The sequence below is a fragment of the Antechinus flavipes genome, chromosome 5, assembly GCF_016432865.1.
Source record: "Antechinus flavipes isolate AdamAnt ecotype Samford, QLD, Australia chromosome 5, AdamAnt_v2, whole genome shotgun sequence".
In the NCBI taxonomy this organism is placed as follows: Eukaryota; Metazoa; Chordata; class Mammalia; order Dasyuromorphia; family Dasyuridae; genus Antechinus; species Antechinus flavipes.
The window spans coordinates 242,425,777-242,446,524 of record NC_067402.1 but is presented as its reverse complement, the minus strand read 5'-3'; the positions used below and the strand labels follow the sequence as shown (position 1 = coordinate 242,446,524).

The 20,748-nt window shown below is 38.1% G+C and overlaps 1 protein-coding gene across 1 annotated transcript in view; it reads left to right on the top strand.

Moving 5' to 3' along the window:
- The first annotated feature begins 802 nt into the window (after positions 1-802).
- CSRP2 (cysteine and glycine rich protein 2) overlaps positions 803-20,748 on the top strand; it is a 32,142-nt gene continuing 12,196 nt past the window's right edge. Inside the window, exons 1-2 of the mRNA XM_052001392.1 lie at positions 803-964; positions 14,259-14,375. Of these exons, the coding sequence (XP_051857352.1) occupies positions 14,264-14,375 (112 nt within the window). The 5' untranslated portion in view covers positions 803-964; positions 14,259-14,263. The remainder of the gene's footprint in view (positions 965-14,258; positions 14,376-20,748) is intronic.

Below are 20,748 nucleotides of genomic sequence, written 5' to 3'. Positions count from 1 at the left end.
AGAGGTTAAAGTTGCTTTGGTTCTAGCTCGCTGTTGTTAAAGCCTTCCAGACTACATCATCCTCTTTAAAAGTGATTGCTGCTGATAATTGAGGATCTTGGGTTGTTTTGAAGATGCAGTAGTATAGGCACCTTTGAGGTGTGTCGTTCTTACCCCCTTTTTCCCCCCGACTAGGAAAACTAGCTGCTGCTTAGGCTGTCTTGGGATGGGATGGAAGATGTATGAAGATGACTTGTCCAAGGTTTCAGGACTGGGATTTGAACTGAGGTTCTTTTTTTCTAAGAAAGCGTGGCTTTATTTGCCTCTGTTTTATTTCTCAGTTCACAATCCTTTATCTCAACTCCACTCAACCCGAGCGTGGGGGTGGGGATCTGGGAGGGAATTAGAAGACCTTGATATGCATACATGCATAGATGCATGTCTAACGAGGGAAGATGTCTCCTGGGTGACGTCAGCCTGACTGCAGTCTCGGACTCCGGAGAAGGGTTTGGCGGAAAGCGCATTCCGTTGCTGCCGCAGAAGAATGGAAGAGGCGTGGAGGGAATCGGGTCATTTGTTTCAAGAGGCGTGGAGGGAATCGGGTCATTTGTTTCAAAGTCCTCAGTTGCCACCAGAATCATTGGGTACCAGGGAGGCTTGAGAATCCTCAAGCCCCTCCTGCCCTCAGCTCCTTAGTAGCAATTCATAGTATATTGTAGGGTGTGCTGGTGGGACATCTAAGCTGGACATTCCAGCCTGAGAGCGAGACAAGGCTGAGGCTGGGGGAAGGGGGGAAAGGGCGTAAGAGGTGGGGACGGGCTTTCTGTCGGAGCTCCGCCCCATCTTTAGGCTAGCCTTTAAATCTCTGCAGCAGGCTCCGCCCGCTAGCTCGGTTTCTTGGCTTTGCTCGGTACCTTTTGGGCCCGAGGTGTAGCTGCTGCTCCAATCCTACGGGCTCTGGACTTCGCTCCCACCTGTGCCTGAAGTAAGTGCCACCACCCCCTCCCCCGGAGCGTCTGGTAAACGCCGCAGCCTCCTCGGCGGTGGAAGAAGGGGAAGGGTGGGAGAGGGAAGGAACGGATCAGGGGGAAGGGCGCAGATCCCTCACTTTCCTTGGGATTCTGGGATGGTGGAAGAGCAGAGGCTCTACTGGGGGCCTTCAGCCTCTCTGGCTGCTCCTTCCTGCTCGAGTCTTGCCATCCTAGACTGAAGCGTATGGGTTCTCCCGCTTCCCCCCTTCCAACCCCACACATTTCGAGTTTAGATTCTTCTCTTCCTCTCTCTCAATCTCTCCCTTCCCGCCTCCCACCTGTCAGTGGCACCTAGCGCTCTCTTTAGTCACAATTGCCCCCTGGACAAATTGCGCCGAATAGGAACTCCTCTTTTTGCCTTAAGTACTGAGACTCGATTGGGAAGTGTATATGTACGGGATAGAGTGGTGGGGCGGATGCGATGGCTGGGAGGAATGAAGCATCGTGTGGCTAATGCTCCTTCTTGGGAGAATTAGGAAAATTCCCTGGGTTTTCCCCTCCCCCAGCTTTCCATTCTCGGCACTAGATTCCCAGTTCCCCTCAGAGTCTCTTGGGGAAGAGGAGACTCTTTAGATGCCGAATCTTTTTAGGATGATAAGTAGTCATGGATGGGACCTGGCTCGGCGAAACAGGACCCTTTACACTTCTTCCAGGCTCTGATGCTGCGCTGTAAAAACTAGGAGTTGTAGAGAGGGGGAGGGGAGAACTGTGCTGGAACTGTTTAATTAGGCTGTTGTGAAATTTTTTAGATGCCTTGCTGGGTCCTGGTAACAACCCTGAATTCCAAGCTGTGTGATTAGTTGATTTTTCTGCCACAGGTACTTCGAATGAGCACGATTGGATCCTGAGCTCCTAACACCTCAGAAAGCAATTGTGAGAAAGTAGAAGGAAGTGGCATTTTCCCTCCATAATCCTACTGGGACGTAGGACTGCCATTAGAATTCTAACAATTATTTGTTCAAAGAATGAATTATCTTCCTTTTTTACAATGTGTCCAAAACACTGGATTTGGACTCTGAAAACCTCCCTACAGCTGTGGGGGACCTTGAGCTTCCAATTTTATAGTTTAACTCGATGAGCTTCAGTTTCCTGGTCTTTTTGTAAGAAAATGATCATCTAATTTAAGAGCCTCACACAGTTGCTGTACTGATGTTTCTAAAGTACTTTGTTTGAATTTTATTTAATTTGATTTGGGTAATGAGTGATTCCTCACTGACTGACCTTACATTGCTACTTTTATATACTTGATTACTTAACCTTCCCAAACAAGCTGTTTTTGCCAGTAGATAGAATAAGCTTTTTAGTGGGTTATTTAAGAAGAGAATGTTGAAAGGAGTTACATTCTAGTGGAAAAAAGACAAATTGATTTCTAGGAGATTGCAAGGCATCCTACAGCAGCTGAGATATTTCCTACAGGAAGCCAAATAGTGATTTAAATTGTACTTAATTCAAACACCATCCCACCTCACCTAATCCAACAAATTTGGTTCTCTGCCAGACTTGGCCTGTGATACAAGGCAGAGGGGCTTCTGGCTCCCTGTCAGTCCCAGGGAAGATCTGTTTAGTATCATCTGGATCTGATTGCCAATCATATTAAGTCATTTTCCTGACAAGCTATCTTCAGTGGATTCCTGAGATGTTTGGGAGGACTGGATCTGAGAAATTATCTCAGAATCTCTCTTAAAGTATTCCTACACTACATACGGTGTATGCAATCACAACAATGAGGGCAGTGTTCTTATGTAAACCCTAAATATAGCATGTCTGAAATATAACATCATGTGTAGTAGATGGAATTCTGGGCTTGGGATAAGGAAAACCTGAGATAGAATTTGGCTTCTGATCTTGTAGTAGCCAGGTGAGCTGGGAGAAATTCCTTAATACCTCTGGACCTCAGTAATCTCACCTGGAAGGTAATGAGTTTCAGGCTAGCTAGGTCTTCAAGTCCAATTCTGTCATGTCACAGCGAAGGAAATAGGCCATGTTGTGAGTTGTCTAAAGTCACATGGGAAGCAAGAGCCAGACCTGACAGTGGAGGCCAGAGATAATCTTTCCAAATGCAGCATTGTTTCCTGAGTGCCAAGGCTTGATCTTGGGTTTATCCTAACAGCCAAAGCAATGGGCAGAGTAGTCATTTACACAAGTGTTTTTTGGAATTCTAAAAGAGCAACTAACACTCTATAAAATCCTTATAGAGCACTAGAAGGGACCGTAAAAGTTATCTTGTCCAATCCTCTATTTTTACATATCAGGAAATAGGCTTAGAGATAGTGAGTTCAAATTTTAGCTAAAAATTCCATTTTCTGGAAGAAAAAAAAATTCCTGGTCCCATTATTGAGTTATGTCTGACTCTGTGGGTCCATGTGGGGTTTTCCTGGCAAAGATATTGTAGTGTTTTGATATTTCCTTCCCAAGTTCATTTTACAGATGAGGAAACTGAGGCAAACAAGGTTAAGTGACTTGTCCAGAATCACAGAGCTAGTAAATGTCTTGAGGCCAGATTTCAATTCAGAAAGTCTTTCTGACTTCAAGCTCAGTGCTCTCTCTATTCTTTGCACTACCTAGCTACCCTCTTTTAAAATATATATTATTTTATTTTATTTAATAATAACTTTATATTGACAGAATCCATGTCAAGGTAATTTTTTTACAACATTATCCCTTGCACTCGCTTCTGTTCTGATTTTTCCCCTCCCTCCCTCCATCCCCTCCCCTAGATGGCAAGCAGTCCTATATATGTTAGATATGTTGCAGTATATCCTAGATACAATATATGTTTGCAGAACCGAACAGTTCTCTTGTTGCACAGGGAGAATTGATTCAGAAGGTAAAAATAACCTGGGAAGAAAAACAAGAATGCAAATAGTTCACATTCGTTTCCCAGTGTTCTTTCTTTGGGTGTAGCTGCTTCTGTCCATCATTTATCAATTGAAACTCAGGCCTCTTTGTCAAAGAAATCCACTTCCATCCGAATACATCCTCATACAATATCGTTGTCGACGTGTATAATGATCTCCTGGTTCTGCTCATTTCACTTAGCATCAGTTCATGTAAGTCTCTCCAAGCCTCTCTGTATTCCTCCTGCTGGTCATTTCTTACAGAACAATAATATTCTATAACATTCATATCCCACAATTTACCCAGCCATTCTCCAATTGATGGGCATCCATTCAATTCCCAGTTTCTAGCCACTACAAACAGGGCTGCCAGAAACATTTTGGCACATACAGGTCCCTTTACCTTCTTTAGTATCTCTTTGGGGTATAAGCCCAATAGTCCTAGCTACTCTCTTAATATTACTGCCTTCACCTAAGATAACTCCAATTTATTCTGTATATATTTTATTTGTACATAATTGCTTGCATGTTGTCAATGTAAACTTGAGGGCAATTATTAGTTTTATCTTTCCTTGAATCTCCAGCTCTTGGTAGAATGCCTGGCTCATAATAAGCATTTAATAAATACTCCATGACTTAATTGCAGGTCCCAGAATTACAAAAATAAAAGAATAGGATTTGAATCTGGCTCTCTGATTGCTAATCCAGCCCATTTTCCCCTGTACCATGTTATGAATTAAAACAAATGAAAAAATGCAAAATATTTAGCAAAACCTTCTTTGCCACTGGCTTTAGGAGCAGAAGAATTTAAAATATAGCTAGTACCAACTTTGTAATTAGACTTTAAAATTGACCCAAATTGTGTATCAAGTCAGTGTTTGGCAGTGTCATAAATTGCAGTGCAGAGGAAGGAAGGAAGAATTGGAAGAAGGAAGGAAGGAAGGGAGAGAGGAAAGGAAGATAATTTAACTGTCTGCTATATGCCAGGCACTTCTGAAAATGCTTTACAAATATTGCACTTAATGCTCACAACAACCTGGGAAGTTTTGGGTATTATTATTTTCTGTTGAAGAAACTGAAGCAGGCAGAGGTTAAGGTCTTGCCCATACAACAAAAAACTGTTTATGACTAAATTTGAACTCAGGTCTTTCTGGCTATATGAGGACACATTGGAATGGGTTGGGGTTAATCCTGGAAAGATTCCTAAGAAAAAGGAAGCTCTCTTTTGGGGGGAGATTAAGCTTGGGTTAGCAGAGAGAAAGAAGAGCATTCTCCACTTAAGTGTTTTAGAGTAATTGGGCTTTCTTTATATGGTGCTGGTATGCAATAGGGATGCAAAGGTAAAACAAGATAAATTTCCTCTTCGCCAAAAACCTAGAATCAAGGGGCAAGGCAAAGGGGTATTATAAGTAACTTAAGTAGAATGTAAACTCTTTGAGGCCAGGGAATGTTTGTTTTTTGTCTTCCACCAGCACATTTCTCTGCATATATAATTATTTTTTAATTAAAATATTTATATTATAAGTACTTAAAGAGAAGTCCAAACAGACTGTTATCAGTGTCAAGAAAAGATCTATCTCTTAATACATGCCTATAGGGGATTGGAGCTAGTTCTAAGAATTGGAGGGATAGGAATAAGAGAAGACAGAAACTAATCTGGTTTAGCTGGAATATAAAGTACATGAAAAGCATGGTGTGTATGACATAACTAGAAAAGTAGGTAAGAGCCTAATCTTGGACTATTAGCTGGTCTTATATGTGTCAAGGGTGAGGGTGTGAGTGACTGAGAGAATAAGGGGTGTCCTCAACTGAAATGAGGAGGTTTGGAGAGGTAGCAGTTTTTAGGAGATTTGGATCATGTTGAGTCTTAGGTGATGAAACTGTTTCACTTGGAGCCCTGTGAAGAGGATAGGGCTGGAGATTTGGACATTGTCTGTAAAGAGATGATAAATGAAGATGTGAGAGTGAATGAGGTCATCAAGTAAGGAAGTCTACAGAAGGAGGAAGCATTTGATGGTGACCGGCAAATGATTTTGTTTAGGGGCAGAATCTTTTAGAGGAATGATAAAGATAGACAAAGAACCTTGCTAAGCTTGAAAGTCTACTTCTGGTCTCAACTGCTAAATTAAATAACTTTTTCCCCCCCTCTCTTCTATGATATATAGAAAGTGGAAGTTTCAGCAGTGGAGAAGATAAGTCTTCCTTGGGTATTTGTAGGACAAATTTAATTAATTTTTTAAAAAATGTACTTTATTTTTCAATTAACAAGCTTTTTCTCCCTCCACCTTGATATAAAAACATATCCTTTGGAAGAACTATACATAATTAAGCACAACAAATTCCCACATTAGCCATGTCAAAAAAGTTATATTTTATTCATTATCTTGAATATAGCACCTCTTTGCAGAGATGAGTACCCCTATAACAAGCTTAATTTTTAAAGTGACTTTAAAATGATGTGTTAAGATCTAGTTTATTTGGTTACCTTATCGATTTTATTCTCCAACTAATTCATCTTGCTTCAAGACTGAACTCTAGGAGAACCTATAGATAGATAGAGCTCTTTCTCCCAAATTATGAAATTACTTGGTGTTTATTTTGTACACTTTATATATTACTTTCCTTGTATACCTGTTTTTTCTCCTTCAGCAGGACAAACCTTGAGAGCAAGAATTATTTTACTTTTTTAAAATCTCTAATACTTAGCACAGAAGAGGTCATTAGATGCTTATTTGACCAATAAATGGAACTCCTTTGAAAGAAGGGATCCAAATATTATATATAGTTTTGAAAAGGAGGAGAAGAGAACAAATATTTATTAAGTACCTATAATTTGCCAGGTACTGTGCAAATATCCTTTCATTTGATCTTCATAACAACCCTGTGAAAGAGGTACTATTCTTATCCCTATTTGTCAGTTGAGAAAACAAGAAAGAGAGAGTAAGTGATTCTCCAGAGTCACACAACTAGTAAATGTCTGAGGTCGAATTTGAATTCAGGTCTTCTTGACGCCAAACCTAATGCCTATATGTAACTAACTGCTTTCAGTATCAATATGTCTTGGTTTTATTTGCTAAAGGGATTTTTTCCTCTCTTTTTAAAAAAAAAAATCAATGTTATAAGGGATGATTTGCTTGTTAGGGGAGGGAAAATAAAGATTGAAAAAACAAGAGAATTAATTTTTTTCCTTAAAAATGAAGAGGTTTAAGATGAGGATCTACTTTATATTAAAGAATTCATCCTATCAAGGTTAAGGCAAAATGTTAAAGTCTTATCTCCTGTTGAAAAAAAAAACCTTCCAGAAACATTTGGTGTCTAGTCTGTAAGCTGAATCCACTCCAGAAAATACTTTAATCATTGCTTCTGTGGTTTGTCTTCTGAAGGAGTGTCAAATGTACTATTGAACTTAGTAGATTTGGGTCCCTCAGATTTTAAATCATGTCAGTGACTTCAACCTAAGTGTGTGTGTGTGTGTGTGTGTGTGTGTGTGTTTGTGTGTGTGTGTATGGCAGTTTTGAGTAAGAGGATGATGTAACATTCTGGTAACCTCACCATAATAGAAGTCAGATTCAAGCTTTATAATTCATAGAAAATTTCCCTATCTTCCCCCTCCCCCTAAAGTCTTTGGATCTTTCCTTGACTTCTGGGTGGATTCTAAGCAAGTCTATGCAGGATAAAGCACATATGGGTGTTCAGAAATAAATTAAGCCTTTTTAAAACTTGATGATTTCTTGTAGTGATGGATTCTCCCAACTAAACTGGTTGTTCTAGATATTAAAAACGAAAGACCTGGCCTAGAAACCAGAAACATTCTTGTACTTTGGGCTGTTTTCTGAAATGTTATCTGTAAAATGAAGTTTTATTTCTTTCCTTGCCATTTTGTAAATTAATGCACAAAGATTTGAGAAAGGAATGCAGGTCAGATTTGTTGAGTAAAAATCCATTTTTGCCATGATTGATGTCAGCTGTGGTGGGGTAGCAAGGCCAGCCACTTGTATAAAAAATGGAATCTTGACTTTTACACTGTGGAGCAAGGCCAAGAATGCCAAAGAAATAGTAGATGATTGTACTAGCTGTTACCAATGAGAAAGGTCCAGAGTGGGAATGTCCTCCTCTCTACTTTCCATAGTGCTTCCCAATAAAGTGGATGAAGTCTGACCTCCAAAAGCCTGGTGAGACCTAAATTCAAATGAATTTTAATGGAATTTTATTTTAATTCACATGGAAAAATGCAACTATTTTTTTCATGTATGGCAGGGTTCCTAATCTTCAGGAGTCAAAGTAAATCAATGTAAAATTCAGCACTCTGGACCTTTCTTGGATAAATAACTTGACATGGGAGGTAGCAAAATACAATGGAAAAAATTTTGAATTTTGCAATCAGAGAATCCACCTGGGTTAAAAGTCTTTCTCTGTCACATACTACTGATGAGCGAAGCCTGAAACCGAAGCGGGGACCCCAAAACTTTCTCTCTGAAACTCCTTCAAGGAGAAAGTTTTCTTGAATTCTGGCCTCCGTAAAAGATCCTGTCTGATTGAAACAGGATAAACAGCTTCATTCTGATATACTGAGAGCACCATTGATAACACTCACTACTGATTAAGCTCCCTATTGAAGCTATTGAAGTGAAGATTAGCCCAGAGATACTCATTCAATTCCAAGATTCTTTATTCTGATTCCAGCTCAAACTGTACCTAGTCTCCATCAACAGCTGCTAGCCTAGGCTTCTATTATAAAAAGAGCCAACTTGGGGATCAATCCTTGCAGAGGACCTAATATGCCATGCCATGCTATGCCAAGGAATTTCTCTCTCACCTTGGCATATCAGCAACCCTCTGCCTGCTGAAATGACATTCTCTTTAAGCATTACCCTCTATCTCTTTCTCTTTCTCATCTAGTTCCCTAACAAGACTTTATATCTCTCTATCAGGATTTCTCTGATAGAAACTTTACTTCTCTGTCAGGACCTTGACACCAAGGAATTCAGTCTTTCTTTTCATGGATAGCAAAGGCTGACTTCCCAATGCCAATAATAAACTTCTTTTACCAGTCTAGCTTTTCGGGTTTGTAAATTCCTTTACAAAGAACCTCTGCGCCACCAAAAGGGGTTCCCACAACTCCTTGCCCTGCGCCGAATCCTAGGGGAATCAAGGGGACCTTGTGCCAAACCTAATCATTTGGGGATGCAACCCTGAACCTCTTCATTTGGTTCCCTGAACCCCGAACCTGTTGTGCCAAATTCATACACTGATCTGGATTTTGGTTTCCACAAATCTAAAATGAGAGGATTGAACTAGATGAGCTATTGCTAAACTTTTTGTCCTCATGACCCCTTTGTGCTCTTAAATACATTATTATTAAGGATACCCCTATGAAGCCTTTCTTTAGCTATCAATATTTATTGTATTACAAATGAAAACACCTTAGTATTATTAATATAGAAGCAGCTAGGTGGTGCAATAAATAGAGCACCAGTCCTAGAGTCAGGAGACCTGAGTTCAAATCCATTTTCAGACTCATATTAGCTGTGTGACTTGCACAATTCACTTAACCCTGTTTGCCTCAGTTTCTTCATCTATAAAGTGAACTCGAGAAGGAAATGGCAAACTACTTCAGCATTTTTGCCAAGAAAATCTCAAATGGGGTCACATGAAATGATACAGCAATAAGAAGTATTATTATGAAAATTGTTTTGACTTTATAGATCCCTTGAAAAGATTTCAGGAATTACCAGGGATCTGAGGGTCATAATTTTAGAATCTCTAAGACTCTTTCAGCTTCAATATGCTGTCTGTAATTCTAGGAGTATAGAAATTGGGAAAAGCAAAACCCAATCCAGAGGGATTTCCTCAAAGTCATACTTACACAGGATTTAAACTTGGTTGATCCTGTGTGGGTCAGAAACCATTAATAAAACAACTGGATAGATCTCTAGAAGCAAAGCAAAGTTTATTTACGTTCTCGTGAGAATCGGGCGTCCCACCATCGAGCAGACAGTTGAAGGGAGAAAGCACCGTAGGGGGTAGGGGGTAGGGTCGGCGCTTTTATCCCTAACGCAAATTCCCCCTCCCACCACTGACCCTCATCCTTATTGGCTGAGGATCTTACATTCTAAATGCGGGAACTACCCAAGAAATTGAACTTGGCCAACAAGTACATAGTTGCCCATATTTGGCTGAAATAGGGAGGATAACAAGAAGGGGACTTAAGTATGCCCTTGACCTTAAAGTCCTTCAGGCCTACTCAAACTTTGAAATAAATGAAGCCTTACTCAACTGTCTTGAGAGATCTCATTTTATCTCGTTCAATCCTTTGACTGCATATTCAACATTCTTCTCCCTGCATTTTGCTGCCTCCTTGTCAAGTTATTTACCCCAAAGTCACACAACTATTTCTGTTGAAATAGGGTAATGTTATCTTTAGCAGAATATATTATAGTGTTAGGCCAATCCCCCCTCCCCCCAAGAAAACTAGATTTGAGAACTTAAATTGACCCAATAATCCCAAACCCCTTTTGCACATTCAAAACACCCTTGTCTCCTCTCTTGCATAATGTTAGCAGTGGAAAGACTGTTGCAAGACTGTTGTCTACCTGCCCCTTGTCTTTGATGTATTCCCTTAACAGATGCAAATATGTTAGATAAGGAAGCAAGCTAAGCTATTTGCTGGTTTCTATCAACCCCATAAAAAGCCCTGTGTCCTTTTGTTCCGGGACCATATGATTTGGATACTGATCCTATGTGGCCAAAGCTGACTTTTCTCTTATTAAAAATTAATATTTCTCAATTCATCTCTATATTTTGGCACAACAATAGGAAATCCTCTTTCTGTTAATTAGCCAGAGCCTACTAGGAGACAAAAGATAATTTAAGATATTGTTTGGTAAATTGTCCAACTGAAAGCTCTTCCTCTTTAACCATGTTCTAGATTCCTTCTTCAATTAAAATTCTGCATTCATGAAGCCTTTCTCAGCTTTCTTTACTACTGGTGAAGGGGGGACCCTGAAACTTTCTGAAATTCCTTCAAAGAGAAAGTCTCCTCACTTCTGGCCTCTGTAAAAGACCCTGCCTGAAGGAAACAAGATAAACAGCTTATCTCAATTATTTTTGTATTTATCTTATTTGTATACAGTTGTTTACAAGTAATCTCTCCCATTAGAATGCAAGTTTTTTGAAGATAGGTACTGTTTTTGTTTTTCTATGTATCCCCAGCACTGTGCCTGATGATGCTTCACAGTGCTTTGTTGAGTAGAAAAAATAATGAATTTGGAATCAAAGCTTTTAGATTCAAATCCCAGTTTAGTTATATAGTGAGCCTGACCTAGAAGATGTATGAGAAAATACACATAATACTTTAACCTCCTTGTACCTCATCTGAAAAATTGCATTTAGACTAGATGTGCCACATCTGAAGTTCCTTCTAGCTCTGGGACCATGCTTATGAATAATTTCATTATCTGAGAATAACATATTTTTAAGAGATGGACTAAATTCCCTGAGATATTCTTGCCAGTTCTAAACCCAGTGATAGAATAAATCCCAAATGCTTTTTGTTCAGTGACTAATCTGATTAGTCACTTTGTGAAAGTCTGACTACTTAATGTTTACTCTAGAAGTGAGGTGTTTTGAGGCAGTTAAATAATATAGGGGATAGAGCACTTGCTTTCAAGGTAGAAGAACCTGAGTTCAAATTTGCCTTTAGATAGGTGACATTAGATGTGTGACACAATTGCATAAAATAGTGAGGTGTGAGAGAAATTGTAATTTAAAAAAAATAAAACTCATAATTTTCTGTGTAATAATAATGATTTAAAAAAAACAAACCAGCATACAAGGTTTTCAAAACCCTTTGTAATTTTATTTTATGTTCACAACAAGTTTGGGTTGTATAAGTGATATTATTGTTATTTATAGATAAGGAAAGCAACTGACAAACCTCAGTCACATGTCTATTAAGAGATTAGATTTGAAGTCAGGTCTTTATGCTCTGTGGATTGTATCTCTGGACATCTTTGTCATCCACATTCAGTCCCCTATAATCATCTTTCAGAATGCCGATAGTTCTCTCCATCACAAGTCTATAGAATTGGCCTGAATCACTTCATTGTTGAAAAAAGCAAAGTCCAACAGAATTGGTCATTATATAATCTTGTTGTTATGTACACTGCTTTCTTGGTTCTACTCATTTCACTTAGTATCAGTTCATGTAAGTCTGTCCAGGCCTTTCTGAAATCATCCTGCCAATCTTTTTTTCTTTTTCTTTTTAATAGCTTTTTATTTACAAGTTATATGCATGGGTAATTTTACAGCATTGACAATTGCCAAACCTTTTGTTCCAATTTTTCCTCTCCTTCCCCCTTCCCCTCCCTAGGTCTGCCAATCTTTTCTTATAGAACAATAAAACTCCATAAATTTAATATACCATAACTTATTCAATCATTTCCCAACTGATGGACATCCTCCTACAAACAGTTTTAAAGATCTCTTTGGGATATAAGCTCAGTAGAGACACTGCTGGATCAAAGGGTGTATACAGTTTGAGAGCCCTTTGGGCATAGTTCCAAACTGTTTTCCAGAAAGTTAGATCAGTTCACAAGTCCACCAACAATGTATTAGCATCCCAGTTTTCCTACATCCTTTCTAACATATATCATTTGGTACTTCAGAGTTGTCTTAATTTGCATTTCTTTAATCAATAGTGATTTAGAGCATTTTTTCATATGACTCAAAATGGTTTTAATTTCTTCATTTGAAAATTGTCTGTTCATGTCCTATCCAAACACCTTTGGTATTCCTTCAAGGCCTTCTGATGAGAAGTAAGCACATAAAACTTTGGAAACCCCTGTGAACTGTTGGGATTTTTCACACATTTCCCAATGTGCCTCTTCTGCATGTGCTTTGAATGTATGTACCTACTCACTTAAGTTTTGTCCATTGAATGAACTGCAATTGTTGGCAGAGCTCAGTCAGCCAAAGGGTATTCAAGGGTAGGGGTAACCTTTGAAGCCTTGAGGAATAAATACCTGATTATAATCGTGGATTATGCACTTAACTATATAGCTATAGTGTTCCCAGTGCAGGCTGAAAAGCCCAAGTATTATTTGTATCTTGCTATTTAAAAACAAGATCAAGTTTCATTCCAAGTTTCAACAATAGGGCAGCTGTCTTATAGGAAAATTAAGAGTGATTTATAATACCAGAAGAATAAATAAAACTTTTAGATTTAATTTTATTTTTTCAGACATGGGTTTATTATTGCTTGTGTAACAATGGAATGGTAGCTTTTTCTTAATCCTGAAAATCATCTGTTTGGTCCTGCTTCTATACTAAAATTTCTCATGGATAATTATGGAAAATACTAATCTAGGAATGTACACCATTGGCAAATATCAAATCAAACTGGATTGTTTAAGCAGGAAGGGAATGCTGTAATATGAACTCAACTTCCTGGACTAATTTGATAATCCTTTCTCAGGAGAAACCTGACCCTGAAGCTAATGCATACCATTGAGTTGTAAGGATGACTATAGATCATTCTGAGTTGATCTTATAACTGGTTAAGATTGGGCTTCCAGTCTCCTGGTGACTTCAGGCTTTTGTTCAAGGACTATCCTGACCTGCTCAAAAAATGATTTGTGATGCTATGAAGTAAATTCTGTACTCTGTGCATTTTTACTGACAGGCCTTAGAACAAAGAGATAAAGCTGTACTGTTGGCACCATACTGTTGGCACCATTTCTTGACTTTCATTATGGAAAAATACCCCAGATTAGTGAAGCTTAGAAACTTAAATTATCTCCATCTGGAGGGGTATTTATTGTAGTTATAGTAAACCTTTGTGCATGCAAATGGACTTGTCACAGTTATAACCATTGATTTTATAATTACTTTAAACCTTGAGCTAACAAATAGAAACTATGCTTTTGAAGTTCCATGTGATGGTTTCTTTTTCCCCTATGAGTATGTCATAGCATTTTTTCACTAAATGGTATGAACTTGATATTGTCACAAGTGATTTAACCTAACCCAAAGCTCTTTACTCCAAGAAATCTACTTATTCTCAAGTATCAGGATTGGATGGACAATAGCCCTTGATCTGATCTCCACCTTCATTGGCCAGGAATGAATTCCTGGGGAGCAGTTGTAGTTTTGTGCCTGGAGGCCTGTACTGTTCCACTGAACAAAATCCTTCATCATGGAAAAATAGTGTTATATAACAAATCAAACTCCTGAAATGACTTGGCAACCTAGGATGAGAAAAAAATGAGATTATTTTGAAAGGTGGACTTTCTAAACAAAGTTAAATATCTAGTTATCTTGTATTATTTGAGGTTACTGTTCTATTTCTGTGTTTTAGTTAAAATCTGATTCCCAAGATATTACAGAAATGTTTTTTTTTCCCTCTCTCTAGTCAAAATGCCCAACTGGGGAGGTGGTAACAAATGTGGGGCCTGTGGAAGAACTGTGTACCATGCTGAAGAGGTGCAGTGTGATGGAAGAAGCTTCCATAGATGTTGCTTTCTGTGCAGTAAGTAACCTTTGCCTATTGTGACCTTATCTATTAGGGGTTCAGTGGTATAGAGAGTGAAGTATGAAGGATTGTAACTCAGCTCTTCCTAACTGAATCTCCCTTCAGCTCAGATTTTATCTTCTGAGGAAGCTTTTCCCATCCTGTCTTCTCTGAGATGTCCCTTCCATTTATTCTCTGTCTCTGTCTCTCTCTCACAGTGTGTGTGTGTGTGTGTGTGTGTGTGTGTGTGTGTGTGTGTGTGTCTTTACCAGTGTTAAAGAGGCTCCTACTTGGAAGCTGTAGAATAATCTTGCACTCTGCACCAGCAAAGGGCGCAGGCGCTTAGATAATCTACCACAGAGAAAGGAGAAGGGAGGATGAGGGGGAAGAAAGAGGGAAGGAGAAAGGGAGAGAGGAAGGGAGGAAGAGAGGGAAGGAGGGAGAGAGAGAAGGAAAGAGAGCAATCTCCCCTACTAGAATGTGAGCTTCTTGAGGGCAAGTATTTTTGTCTTTCTTTATAGCCCAGCACTTAACTCTATACCTAGCACATAGTAAAAGCTCTTTAAATAATTCTGTTGACTGACTTTATTGACTGGTTGTATTAGTAAAGGGAGCTTCTTTAACTAATAGTTCCTTCTTCCAGTGAAATCACAGATCCTTTTCCTATCTCCTCTCATTTAACTTAGGTCAAACACCTGAAGTGGATAGGATTTCCTGGCTCTGGGAGCTTCATCTAGCTCCAAAGGTTACCCTCATAGACCTAGCTAGAGCTAGAAGGGACCTTTTAGGTCGATTAGTTCAACTTTTGTAGAAAAGGAATGGGGGCAGAAGGGTTGCTGATGACAAAGCATGGATTTAAGCCTTTGTCCTTAGACTTCAAATCCAATATTCTTCCTACTAGACAGAGCTGGAAGTATCTTCTATTCAAAAATACTTCTATTTTTACAGAAGGGTAAAACTAACTTACCTGAGATTATATAGAAAGGAGCCTACATTTCAAGCTGAAAGAGACTCTTTTAGGCCATTTAGTTCACCCTCAAATTTAAACAAAGTCACCGTAATATTGAACTAGGATGCTCTGACTCAATCCAATGGTTCTTTCTAGTCTACCAAGTTATGTAATATTTTTAACAATCTTCATTTCCCTCCCCCACCTTGTTTGAGCCTTATAACCACTCTGGGAGACAGGTGATATTATTATCTCCCTTTTAAAAATGAGAAAACTGAGGTAGACAGAAGTTAAATGACTTGACCAGAGTCATACTGAGAGTATCCAAGACAAGATTGGAACTTAGGTCTTCCTGATTCCCAGTACAGTGATCTGTCCACCATTTAGTTGGTGGCTTCTAAAACAGATAGGATAGTCTGTCCATAAACCTATCCATGAAACATTTCTAGCTTGGTAGGTTATCTAAGAGCCAGTGCCCTCTGCTGGTTCAAGTCTATCATAGATCAAGACTACTTTGCAGCTTCTAAGAAGTAGCCTCTTTAAATACTGGTAGAGAAAGACCACACACACACACACACACACACACACACACACACACACCACACACACGGATTATGGAGCACACAAAGCCAACGATGCTTTCATTCCTTGGGTACTTCTAGAACATGGAGAGTGAAGTTGTTAATGGTAAGTACCAGGTTTCCTTATCAACTCTGACTACTACAATAAAGACTCTACTGCATTCAGTTTACCAGGAAGAGATGCAGAAATAAGAAAAACAAGTTCTCTTTTCCCTGTGGAGCCCATTGCCTTGTAGGAGCTATGTCACACAGGCAGGCAAATTCTGGATAAGCACTGGATGGTGGAATTTTATCAATCTAAGGAGATTTTAGTGAGCAATTTCCACTACAAATGGAGGATGACACCTCTTTTGTAACTTACAATCTTAGATGTTGAAAGCATCAAGAAGAGAAGTGTTTTACTTAAGGTCATACAACTACCATGAGTTAGAGGCAGGACTGGAATTCAAGTCTTCCTGGGACAAAGGACTACTAACTACTATTTATTCTATGCTGATTTTCAATAGCATATTGGCCATTTATAATATTGCATATTACTGTTATTGTTGTTGTTTAGCAATTCAGTTATGTCTGACTCTTTGTGATCCCAAGTATAATGCCATTTCTTTTTCCAGCTAACTTTACAGAGGAGGAAATTGAAGCAAATAAGGTTTAAGTTTAATAGGGTCTGATTTGCTCAAGATCAAACATCTAGTAAGTATCTGAAGCTGGATTTGAATTTAGATCCTCCCAACTTCAGGACTGAGACAGTCAACAGGGAAAGGGACTAATTAAGGGGGATCAGGAAAGACTTCCTGATGGTGGAATTTTAGCTGAGATTTTTAGGAAGCCAGGAAAGCTAGGGGATAGAGATGAAGAGGGAGAGCATTCCAGAAATTAGGGATAATAATCAGTGAAAATGTCAGAAGATGGTGAAGCAAATGGGCCTATATATGTTTGCAAAGGATGGGTTGGAATGTAAAGTGTAAGAAGACTATAAAGTAGAAGGAATCCAAGTGATAAAGGATTTTATTTGCTCTTGATGGCAAGGGGGGACCCTTAGAGTAATCAAAGTAGAGGAGTAATATAGAGCAGAGCTTTAGAAAGATCGTTTTGATTCTTGAGTAGAAAATGGATTGGATAGAGACTTGATAGAGAAATATTCCAATTACTTATAAATATTATTAATAAGTAATAATAATACGAGAATTATTAATAGTATTAGTTTTTGTAACTTAAATTGTAGATTTCTTTCTTGAAGGACACACAAATACTTTGAAAAAAGAGTGCCATATCAGTGTTGGGTGGTAATATTAATGAGTATATTCCCAAACCAGCATGTAACATATTTGTGAGCAAACTATACAATAATTTTCCTTTATACAGAAGATAGTAAAAATTGATGAAAGAAACAGTAGAACTAGAATGTTTGCTTTTCTTGTCTAGCCATCCCTTATTCCCTCTTCTGCCCCACCTATTAGCCTTCCAGATTTTCTTTAAGTTCCAACTAAAAACCCATTTTCTACAAGAAGCAGCCAAACCCTCTTAATTCCAGTGCCTTCCCTTTATTAATTTTTTCCTTTTAATCATATATATGGTTTTAATCATATATATGCTTTGTACATATTTATTTGTATGTTGCCTTTTTATTGGATTCTAAATTCATTGAGGGCAGGAACTGTGCATTTAGCACAGTTCCTGGCACATAGTAGGTGCTTAACAAATGTTTATTGAGCAACAGATTGATTGATTGATAGGAAGTATGGTTTGTTGAATAGAGGGCTAACTTTGAAGTCAGGAATATATAATTCAGGTCCTGCCTCTGACCCATAATATGTATGGGACCACAAATTAGCCCTTCATCTTCTTAGTGCCCCTTGACAAGTTACTGAGAATAGATGCCAACATGAAGCAAGTAGAGTTCACTGTCCCATTAGAAGTTACCCATATCAATGATATCATAGTCCCCAGAGATAAAAATCTCAATTCTAACTTTCAATTAAACAGTAATTTTACTGCATTTTAAAGGGTAAAGAAAGAAATGTCTCATTTGTTAAAAGTAAAATTTAAAATTCTTGATGCCAGTAAAGAGTTGGTTCAATTTCAACAATCTTTTTTCTTAATTAAAAGAAAAATGCACTTATTCTGATGTATTTTGTTAGTAAGGGAAATAAGGAAAAGACAGTACACACATAGTAGACATTTATTACAACAAAAGATTGCAACTAAGATTTAGCTGGTTTATTCAACTTTATGATTCTTAAGCTCCTCTTCAAAAGGCTTATATAATATTGTCTGACTAGATCTACTTCATTGGTTTACTGGAAGCTTTTCTAGTTTCATCACTTTGAGCATAACTAGATTGAATGACCTGGTCTTATAGAAAAATCTCATTGCAAAAAATCAAAAGCAGCACTACTTTTGCTGACCATTTCTCAGTCATAGGAGAAAGTTCTCTTTATACATTAAATTTATCTGTCCTTTTGAAAGAAAAAATAAACCCATAGAACATTTATTTCTTCAATAAAAAAATTTACTTTCCAAAGCTTTAGTGAGTTAAGGGAGAATGTAAGTCAAGAAGTTCTTTACAAGGAAACCTTAAAAGGTCCCACTTCTTTTAAATGTCACCTCTTATTTCTAGCAGGAGGTGAATGGCTCAATGGATAGAGGACTGTGCTTCAATTTAGAAAGATTCCAGATGCAAATGTTGCCTCTTGTCGCTAGCCGTATGATCATAGCCAGGCTTTCTGAGTTTCAGACAATCCTACAGACTAGCACTTTTTATAGACCTGGTGACGTGTGCTGAAAGGAAGTTCTCATACAATGAAATTACGAGTCCTTAACCTTGACACAGTTGTGTTTAACTAGATTCTTTCTTTGTACAGCTCTATCCCAATTTCTACTGCATGTTTTCATTGGACTGAAGCCAATTACCATTTTTTATATAATTATAACTTTGAGTAGTATATATTCAAATACATTGTTACTTTACAGGAGTCATTATTCATACTAAAAAGGACTCAACTATGCCAGTCATTTCATTCGGTACAATAAACACTTATTAAAAAACTATTCTGTAAGAGCAAATTGTACTTGGCAATGATTTTACTGTTACTTCCTGAGTTTATTTGTCTCTGAAATGAGACATATTTTGAAAAAATCTGACCTTGGAGCTATAAGAATTTAACATGTGTGTATATGTAAGTATATACATATTTGACTTATATACATACTATATATGTGAATGTCAAATAAGAATTTGGCATATGTATATGTATATAAAGATATATGCACATACTTCATACTACATATGTGTGTGTGTGTGAGCTATTCAAGAATTTTTTAAATAGTGATTTTGTGTGATGAACTAGAAATGCAAAGATGAAGCAAGATATAGTCCTGTCAAGAGGCTATAACAAGAGAAAGCTTGGCTTAGTGGGTAGTGAGCTGGCCTCAGAGTCAGGAAACCTGCATTCCAGTCCTTATGTCAAATACTTCTACTCTTCCTCTTTGTTATTTCCTTCTTCTTCTCCTTTTCCTCTTCCTCCTACTATTCTCACCATCACCATCACCATCACCACCACCACTACTATCACTACTACTACTATTAATTAAATTTTTCAGTTATCTCTAATTCTTTATAACTCCATGTTTTTTTTTCCCATGGGTTTTTCTTGGCAAAGATATTGAAGTTATTTGTCATTTCCTCCTTTAGTTTATTTTATAAAATGAGGAAATTTGAGACATACAGATTAAATTGCTTGCCAAGGGTCACACAGCTAGTAAATGTCTAAGACTGGATTTGAACTCAGATCTTCCTGACTCTAGGTCCTTCCACTGTCCCATTTAGCTGTCCCTAATATTAATAGTTAACATTTTTATGCATCTTTTAAAGTTTGCAAAGCACTTTGCAAATATTATGTCATTGGTTCTCCCAACATCCCTGAGAGTAGGTATTATTATTATCCACACTCTGGGTCACACAGACCTACTCGGTGTTTGAGATCAGGTTTGATCTCAATTTTCCTAACTTCAGTGCTCTCTCTTCACTGGCCACCTAGCAGATTTCAGCTGTCACTAACTAATACAGAGAAAGGCACTAGAAATTACTATGCTCCCTTAGCCTTGGAAAAGATCTAGTCCAACACTTTATTTTACAGATAAGGAAACATTGAGACTCAGTAAAGAAAAGTGATTTTCCCCACAATCACAAGATAATAGAAAACAAGTCTGGAATTCAAAGAGAGAGCTTCTGAATCACAAATCATATGCTCTTTCCACTGTAATACATAAGCTTTCCATAATCATGGATGGAGGGCTGATACCTGGTTTCAAATCCTTCACTAGATGACAAAGGGCAGGGCTCAACTTCTCAAGATCCCTGAGAAACTCTGAGACTTTTAAGATATAAATAAGTTGAGTGGAAATCAGTCTCAATCTCTCTCTCTCTCTCTCTCTCTCTCTCTCTTTCTCTCTCTCTCTCTCTCTCTCTCAATCTTTCTCAATCTCTCTCTCTCTCTCTCTCTCTCTCTCTCTCTCTCTCTCTCTCTCTCTCTCAAGGATTTTCCATACCTGGAGTTCTCTACACTGATAAAATCCCTGGACTGGATCAAAATGAAAAGTTCAGCTTTTTAAAAGACAGCTTTTTTTAGTTGCTATTTTTAACCAGTTTGTGCTACTGAAGACGGGCTGTACAGTCCTTTCCCTTATGTTATTTTTTCAGTTCAGTAAACACTCTGTCAGACTTGAATTTCCCAGCAACAATGTTTATTAAACCCTGAATCAGGTTTTGTTTTGTTTTTTTTCCTTTCTTGAGCATTTACCATATGTAATGTTATACACAAGCTGCCCATTTATAAATGCTGTGTTTCTATCTAATGTA